Source organism: Schistocerca americana, chromosome 6 (genome assembly GCF_021461395.2).
Source record: "Schistocerca americana isolate TAMUIC-IGC-003095 chromosome 6, iqSchAmer2.1, whole genome shotgun sequence".
NCBI classification, from domain to species: Eukaryota; Metazoa; Arthropoda; class Insecta; order Orthoptera; family Acrididae; genus Schistocerca; species Schistocerca americana.
In genome coordinates, this window is record NC_060124.1 from 321,151,993 (window position 1) to 321,161,771 (window position 9,779).

Sequence of the window (9,779 nt, forward strand, 5' to 3'; positions counted from 1 at the left end):
GAAAACCACACTAGAAAGCTTAATACGAGGGTTGGAACTTAAATAATGGCAACTATTTATTCACAACCAATACAGAAGAGTTACATGTTTGCACCTGTTACTGTCCTTCAAAGTAGTCACCAGTGTTGTGTAGAACCTGTTGCCAGCGATGTGAAAGGTGTAGTATACCATTAGCAGAACCTGTTCTGTTGATGGTGCGAATGGAGTGGTGAATCCCTGGAACAGTTCTGAAGCGAATCCCACAAAGTAGTTCCTTCATCTTCGGAATCAAATCAAAGTCACAGGGACTTAAGTCCAAGGAGTATGGTGGATGGTACAGTACTTCCCAGTCCCATCGACCGAACAGAGCAGCCACAGCTTGTACTGTATGCGCCCGTGCATTGTCATGCAAAATGATGGGTGTGTTGCGCAGAAAGCATCACCGCTTCTTTCGCAAAGCTGGTTGCAGGTGATGCTCCAAAAACGAACAGTAATACTGTGCATTGGCGGCCTGCCGTGGAGGAACGAAATGCGTTAGGGTAACACCATCACAGTTGTACATAAGAATCACCAAAACTTTAGACTGCTCCATTCGCACCAAACAGGCTCTGCTAACAGTATACTACGTCTTCCACATGGCTCGCAACAGATTCTACACAACACTGGTGACTACTTTGAAGGACAGTAACAGGTGCAAACATGTAACTCTTTTGTATGGTTTGTGAATAAATAGTTGCCACTATTTAAGTTACAACCCTCGTATCATGTTGGGGCCTACTTCTTTGTGAGTCTGGACATAAGAATGTGCACTTTTAGCCGAACTATGCATTTAAGTCTGGTTTACAAAATGTCGATGCTCTTTGAGTACCCTCTGATGTTCTATTTCATTTATGACGTAATGTTAGATCTCTTAATGCTATATAGATATGAACATGTGGGCTTCCTACGTCACCGTAGCTGCGCATGCATGGTAACGGCATTTTCTAGCTCTCACTGCCAACTGCTAAAACGCATTCCAACAGGTCGCGGGAATAAGTAAATTTCATTTTACGCAAGATAAATTTTGTTCCGTGTGCGAATCTGCTTTGAATTTCTTGAACCACAGATCGTTTGATTCTCATTTAAAGCTTCATGAGGGCCAACCACTCCACAGGATTTTGAGCCCTACACATGTTTACAAATTATTTAAAATTTTTCTGACACATTTGTATGATGTATATTAAAGTGCAACACATGCAAAAAAGACAAGTATTACATGTTAAAGCTTAGCTTTTCTAGTAGCTACAGTCTGTGTATTAATTTAAACCATTAACGTTTCATATGTGTTCGCGCTACTGAACAGTGATGTTGGTTGCTATTGGCTGACCACGTCACATGTCCTATGCTCTGAATATCTGCTATCGTCGGCTGGCGAGATCACTTGACATCAGCTATGATTGGCTTTCTAAAGCGCATCACAATCTCGATTTCAATGCTTTGGATGCCAACTTGCTGTGTTTGGTTGAATTCAAATGTATATTTTCTTAATACGAAAATATGCAGCATACATGCTACATGTTGCTGCCTAGCAAAGATCTTACCAAAACGTGTCTTCCTTTTTTCTGGAGGAGGGGGGGGGGGGGGGGGGGGCTTAGTGTTCTGAAGCTCCAGTAAGTTCTACGCCTATGTATAAAACCTTAACCGTTCATAGGGTTGATAAGTTTTATGGTTCCGAGAGAAAGTATTCTGTCACTTTACACAGAAAAAGTGTGTTTTTAACTGGGACATCTGTGAAAAATCCGGGATTTTTTTTTTTTTTTTTTTTTTTTTTTTTTTTTTTTCTTTGTCCACGTACACACTCTGACACTGCAAAAGTTGATTATTCAGGCTTTTGACAGGTGGTCACATTAATGTTGCTGGACAGTGTACTTCAGATGAACGACATAGTCTTAAAATGAACAATTCTAGCATTCTTTTTCGTTGTACCTGTCTGTGGTTTAGCGACTCCTCTGTGTGGTGAGTAACAATCTATCTTTTCTATATTCTTGTTGTTTCATTACCATTGTTTGATTTTGAAAACATTCAGAAGCAGGCATCTCAGAGATTTGGCAATGCATCAGTCACATCCATATCAGAGCACCTTATCATGGATGCAATCTTCACATCAGTGTCAACAGTTCTGTAGTTCAGTTTATTGTAGAAACTGTTTCCACCTACCCGTAATTACATGTTTTTCATTGCCAAAATATTTTTCTAAGGAGAGTGAATCATAGATGACATCACTGGCCTGGCATTCCATTTAAAATACTACTTACTTGATATTCATTACTCAAGGAGTACCAGACTAGTTTAGACATTCCCATCCCACGTCTACTCTCTTGCAGAAAGACATTCTTGGTCCATTAAATCCTGTGATCACTATTAGCCTTAACTAGCATTTTTTTCTCTCATCTGAGACATTTTTTTTTCTCTCATCTGAGACATTTTTTGAGCTACTGAGGCCGCTGCACACATCTTGTCCACTCTCCAGAGTGCCGAAGCTCCAGGAGAGTTTAAGGATAACTGACATGCAGTATCTCTTAAAGCTATTGCTTGATTTGGGAAATTTGACCATAATCCCATCATATATGTTATTCCTAAGCTTACTGTTTGCATACTGCAGCTGCCTTTAATGTAGTAAAAAAGTAGAGCATCATAGAGCAAGGTTTTAAAAGGTCTGTCTTACGTTACAAGTAATACATTAATAATAGTCTCATTATTACGCAGAAGAAAACTACAGATTGTGGGTACTTTCTGTAGCAGCCATTTAGAATGCCAAATGGAATATATTTCATTACACTTTCTCACTCCTGTTGACTGGTACCATACAAAACAACAATCATTATGCGAGAAGTCAGTAACATCTAACAAGTAGACCTTACTGATTGGCTCTCTTCTATTTTCTTCATACTTCATAAAAATAAACCTGGACATCAGTTGCCAAAAGCAGTAAGATGCACATCTCAAAACTTCACAAAAAATTTGATTTGGAAATTTCAAAGCACTGTTAAGCACAAAGAATTCTGTACCCTTTAATGGAACCATCTGTAGCTTTATGGGTAACATTCTAGTTTTGCAATGTTGCAAAGTAATCAGTTCAATTCTTGCTTCATGCAACTTTTATTTCAACTCCGTATTTATTATCTATTTGAAATGTTAAATGTATATCAATTATAATTTTTTAATAAAAATGTCATTTTTAATTACAAATCACATGAAAATACAAGTACTCATAATAAATTAAAATCTGCTACAGAATGTGAAATTTCTTAATGTTAAATGAGAGAATTTTGGTGATCAATAATAGTGTTTTTAATATTCTGTTTGTATTTATTCATAATACTCTCAATTTTCATGTGATTAGTAATTAAAAGTAAGATTTTAGAAAAAAATATGATTCATTATTTGCTAATTAACATTTACATTTCATAATAAAAGTCGAATTTATTTAAAAGTTGTTAAAAATCTTGCATATAGCAGGAATTGAACCAGTATGGGTGATTCTATCCCAGAGTTCAAATTTTTGTACTTGACAGGGCATTGTAATACATTGTACTGCATTAGGAAACTGATGTTCAACCACTTACCTTCAAATCTTTTAAGTATGAAGGAAATCAAAGAGGACCAGCCCATAAGATCTGCTTCTTATATAAATTTGATGTCTACTTCCATAAACAGGCAGCTGTAATAATTTAAAAGTAGTTCTAGTTGGTGGAAAGTCAGCTGCTGAAAATTTTTAAACTGGATTCTGAACTTTGTTAATGATGATAAAGGTTTTTAATAGAGTATTTAAGTAGTGTAATTCTTGTTGGTATTATCGCTAACTAGTTATGTGCTATATAGTAGTGCCAAGATCACCATCATAGTACATATGACTTCCGTTACTACATATATAGGATGTCCCATATATTTAGGATCAAAATGTTATTAATGGTAGAAGTTCCCAAACTGAATACTTTCAGGCGAGGAATAAATGACTGGAAATTGAAATTTTGTTTTAATTAACATAATTCACTTAACATTGTTGTAACAACTTAATCGCATTGCCACTTTTCAAAGTGGTGGCCACCAGTCCCAATGCAGACAATACAGTAGTGCATAAAATTTTGCCACTGTCTCAAATATCACGGTGGTCACTTGTGTACAGTGACAACCTGCTCCTCCCCTGCCAACCACTTCCCCTTAAATTTCTGCTGGGGATCTGTAATCACCCACACATTACAGCTTTTCTGCCCCCACTATTGCAGTGCATGTTGATACACACACTCATTTGAGGAGCACACTGTTTGGCTGCTCCGGGCCCCTACCAAAGGCTGCCGATCTTTGGTCCACGCATCTGTCGCCTGCAGCTGATAGCAGACAGTCCCTGTCAAGCAAATGCTTTTTATGCAGCCATGCACTGGCTCCGAACAGCAGTCTTGTATATGTTCTCTAAACTTTATTGTACTTAAGCTATCATACAGTGACTTAGTAAATAGTTGGTTTCTTACAACTGTGTCTTTGTGTTCAGAGTTAGAACAGTCTCGTACACCAGTGCTTCCTTGCAACCCCTTAGAGGATAAAAATCTCCATTAACACATCACATATTATGCATAGCCTGGTAGGATCAGCAACATCAGTGTTGAAACTTAACCTGTTTACAAGCACATGCTTCGCACACAATGTACTACCTGTAATATTCATTTCTGATTGGTGATGCTTTATCCTCTATCTCAGTTATGAGGTTGTTCAGGAGAAAAGCTACAAAACAATACTGTGGGTATAATTAAAGTCTTTATAGGAAAAGTAATCACCAGAGGGCAGAGCACAACTATGCCACTGTTTATAAGCTGAAGAATTTCCTGTTTCCAGAATTCCTGTGGCTGTGACACAAGCCTTCCGCTGTGTTCTTCCGTTTGTCGTAAAGTTGAAGCACCAAGCTCACAGAAGTTACATGGCGACATGTCCGGGATTTAGGGCAGATGCTCAAGCTACTCCCGATTGAACTTGGCCGTTATACTTTGTATGACCTTGGAGATGTGTGAACATGCATTATTGTGGAGCAGAATGACTCTCTCCCTCCTTCAGCAGCACAGGCTGTTTGCTCGTGAAGGTATTGCGTAGGCTAGGGTTATCTCACAGTACACATCACTGTTAATGGTTTTTACATGCTCGAGGAATTTGATGAGTATCAGACCTTGGATGTCAAAAAAGAGAGTTAGCATCAACTTCCTGGTGAGAGCACAGCTCTTTTATATAAAGGGGGAGGTGACAGACACACACAACCACAGTGGACACTGCACTTGTGTACAAAGATGTCTCACTATGTTATCCCAAAGCAGCTTATGGAAATTTGTACTGATTTGGTTGTATGATGTTTCGTACCTTTTCATTGGAGCATCCTTACAGAAATTTTATCCCAAAGGTTTGGGGCACATTTTATATTGCATAATGAGACTTGAACTTTGCTGGGAACATAGTACTATTTCCATATTTGTAGCTGTGTATATGGGTTGAGATTAAAAAAAAAAGACTAATTTATTATTTGTCACGATGATCATTAACAGAAACTAGTGAGAACACAAAATAAAAGGAAAAATTTGTTCTTCGAGAAACAATTAGGTAGTTTCATTCAGAGAACGAGTATCCTTCAGAAATGGCACGCCAACACACTCATCCACACTAATTCAGTTACATGAAGCCACATTGTAATGAGTAAGATATGAAATGTAACAGAAGTATATAAAATAAATTTACCATACAATGTAAATATATCTTATTTTTGAGAAAGCATCACCTATATATAATGATGTGCTTCAGCAATATGAACATAACAGTAAGGAACACACACACACACACACACACACACACACACACACACACACACACACAGTAGTTGCTGTGTACGAACAATTTCACATTGGCAATAACGTGCAAGTGGGCTTTTCTAAATTCATAACTGAGCCGTAAATACTGTGTTTTGTACACACCTCATTCTAACATGTGACAGTCTATTACTTCAGAATTATAAGATAAAATGTAAATATGTGTTGAGATTCAAGAGCCATTAAACATAACAACCAATGAATGGTACAATGTAGACATCAAAAATAAAAATTAAGAAACGTGCAGCAACAACTCAAAGAAATTCATAATGACTTGGTTATATTTATATTGAAAATACATGGCTATTTATTTTTAGTAGTAGAAATTTAGTGTGGCGCACCAGACTTTTGTGTGGATGCGGGGACATGCAACACAGTCTGTTTATGTAATGGGATGTTGCCTATAGAAGTTGTCACCTTTACTCAGGAAAATTTTTTCAGAAAATTCCATTTTCTCTGTCTCTCTTCCCATATTATCATTCAGAGGACAAAGTATAACTTTGATTCCATTTTCAGGTGACCTGCATGCCTGATGGCAGTGTGGAAAGAGGTGACTCAGCAACTGCTGCACTGGATCTTACAGAATCTGTAGCGGAGGAAGGCTGTGCGGGTGACCTGAGTGTTGGGCTGGGGGGAGCGTTTACAAGCTCAGTTTCACAAACCACTGATACAGGCGATCCTTTGGGCCCATTAACACAAGAAGATTTCGAGAGGTTGGTTTCTGAGAGTTCAGACACTCTCATCAGTGCCGCAGCTGCCAAACCACATTCTACTGTATTGGGGTTAACTGCTCCTGTTAATGAAAAGGGAGATGGCTGGAAGAGCTGTGCCATCTGTCTCGAGGAAATGGACTCCAATCTTCGTCGACACGTGTCGTGCAGTTGTGTGCTGTGCGAATCGTGCATAGAGGTTTGTTAGCTTTTTTGCACCTAAAGGGAATTTGAACAGTTTATGGAGTTTGAATTGTAACACTTTAATTTATTTCGAAGGAAACACTTGTAAAATTTTCAGCTTATGTGAACATATGTTCACTCATTATAATTAAATTTTGCCATGAAATTAGAACCATTAAGTAATTAAATTATGTAAATAAAAATATATGGTCCTCCCCCACAATTCTCAAGATTGAGACTTTCATAGCCGTTAGACCACGATTTCAAACAATTTACTGCAGTCCTTTGTTGTTGGATCACTACTTCTTTTGGGGGGGGGGGGGGGGGGGGGGGAGCAAGGAATGCACATCATTAAGAGGTTACAATGAAAAGTTGTAGAGCATCCATTTCTTGTACTTGATGTGGTTAGTCATGTGAGGGTCAGAGTAGAAATCAAAAGTATCAGGGCTCAGTCCTATTCCAGCCCAATGATTTTTCTTTCATTTGTCCTTTCTTGCACTTTGAACAAACATGTTAAATTATGGTATTACGTGTTTGGCAGCAGTGGATAATACTGCCTTCTTTATTTCAGCCAGACTGGTTTTTATTTGAGATAATCCTGCTCATATTTGCGTGTTGTTGTTGTGGTCTTCAGTCCAGAGACTAGTTTGCTGCAGATCTCCATGCTGCTCTATCCTGTGCAAGGTTCATCATCTCTCAGTACTTACTGCAACCTACATCCTTCCGAATCTGTTTAGTGTATTCATCACTTGGTCTCCCTCTGCGATTTTTACCCTCCACGCTGCCCTCCAATACTAAATTGGTGATCCCTTGATGCCTCAGAATATGCCCTACCGACCGATCCCTTCTTCTAGTCAAGCTGTGCCACAAATTTCTCTTCTCTCCAATTCTATTCAATACCTCCCCATTAGTTATGTGAACTACCCATCTAATCTTCAGCATTCTTCTGTAGCACCACATTTTGAGAGCTTCTATTCTCTTCTCGTCCAAACTATTTATCGTCCATACATGGCTACACTCCCTACAAATACTTTCAGAAATGACTTCCTGATACTTAAATCTATACTCGATGTTAACAAATTTCTCTTCTTCAGAAACGCTTTCCTTGCCATTGCCAGTCTACATTTTATATCCTCTCTCCTTCGGCCATCATCTGCTATTTTGATCCCCAAATAGCAAAACTCATTTACTACTTTAAACGTCTTATTTCCTAATCTAATTCCCACAGCATCGCCTGATTTAATTCGACTACATTCCATTGTCCTCGTTTTGCTTTTGGTTGATGTTTATCTTATATCCTCCTTTCAAGACGCTGTCCATTATGTTCAGCTACCCTTCCAGGTCCTTTGCTGTCTCTGACAGAATTACAATGTCATTGGCGAACCTCAAAGTTTTTATAACTTCTCCATGGATTTTAATTTTTCTTTTGTTTCCTTTACTGCTTGCTCAATATACAGATTGAATAACATCGGGGAGAGGCTACAACCCTGTCTCACTCCCTTCTGAACCGCTGCTTCCCTTTCATGCCCCTTGACTCTTATAACTGCCATCTGGTTTCTGTGCAAATTGTAAATAGCCTATTGCTCCCTGTATTTTACCCCTGCCACCTTCAGAATTTGTAAGAGAGTATTCCAGTCAGCATTGTCAAAAGCTTTCTCTAAACCTACAAATGCTAGAAAATGTAGGTTTGACTTTCCTTAATCTATTTTCTAAGGTAAGTTGTAGGGTCAGTATTGCCTCACGTGTTCCAACATTTAACGGAATCCAAACTGATCTTCCCCGAGGTCGGCTTCTACCAGTTTTTCCATTTGTCTGTAAAGAATTCGTGGTAGTATTTTGCAACTGTGTCTTATTAAACTGATAGTTCGGTAATTTTCACATCTGTCAACACCTGCTTTCTTTGGGATTGGAATTTTTATTTTCTTCTTGAAGTCTGAGGGTATTTCGCCTGCCTCATACATCTTGCTCACTAGATGGTAGAGTTTTGTTAGGCTTGGCTCTCGCAAGGCTGTCAGTAGTTCTAATGGAATGTTGTCTACTCCCAGGGCCTTGTTTCAACTTAGGTCTTTCAGTGCTCTGTCAAACTCTTCATGCAGTATCATATCTCCCAATTCATCTTCATCTACATTCTCTTCCATTTCTATAACATTGTCCTCAAGAACATCACCCTTGTATAGACCCTATATATACTCCTTCCACCTTTCTGCTTTCCCTTCTTTGCTTAGAACTGGGTTTCCATCTGAGTCCTCGATATTCATGCAAGTGGGTCTCTTTTCTCCAAAGGTCTCTTTAATTTTCCTGTAGGCAGTATCTATCTTACCCCTAGTGATATGTGCCTCTACACCCTTACATTTGTCCTCTAGCCATCCCTGCTTAGCATTTTCCACTTCCTGTCGATCTCATTTTGAGACGTTTAATGGGAAGCAATTACTGCCTCTGAGTGCACTTTAATCTACCCAACAGGGTTTTGAAGAACTTTGTTGGCTTTCTTCCAAGGAGTCACATCTAGTTTCTCCGAACATCCCTATTACACTTTCATGCAGGTGGGATATACTACCCTTACAGCCTTAGTAGCACATCTCTGGATTTACCCTGGTGCTGCTGTTATGCCTACTTGATAAGGACTGCAAACACTGGAGCTGTCCTCCAGTTGGTCAAACTAGTGTCTGTTATGTGATTTTCATCATAGATGCATAAGTTCCCCAGAACGTCTCCAACAAATCTGTTTTTATTCACTTTGCTTATTACAGATTTTACATATTTGTCTGGAGTAATAGATCAGTACCTCATTATTACATAAGCATGTGTGGCAAAATGTGCATGTGTTGTAGAATTCAGAACATATCAGTGTTTCAATTGTAAGAAATGAGCTGCCAGATGTTGCATACGTTGTAGCACCACTTAAATACACTCAGCTTGGTGCATATACCTATTATTGAAAAAATGGGAGCAGTTGAAACAGCCAAGTATTTTCAGTATGTGTTTGCTGCATCACATTGAAGTAAAGAATGTCCCACTACTGCAC

General features: G+C 38.7%; 1 protein-coding gene across 4 annotated transcripts in view; it reads left to right on the forward strand.

Moving 5' to 3' along the window:
• Nucleotides 1–9,779, forward strand: part of LOC124619395 — a 199,687-nt gene that overhangs the window by 139,021 nt on the left and 50,887 nt on the right. For all 4 annotated transcript variants that reach the window (XM_047145747.1, XM_047145748.1, XM_047145750.1 and 1 more), the window contains one exon: nucleotides 6,378–6,770. In XM_047145747.1, coding sequence (XP_047001703.1) covers nucleotides 6,378–6,770 — 393 coding nt within the window. The remainder of the gene's footprint in view (nucleotides 1–6,377; nucleotides 6,771–9,779) is intronic.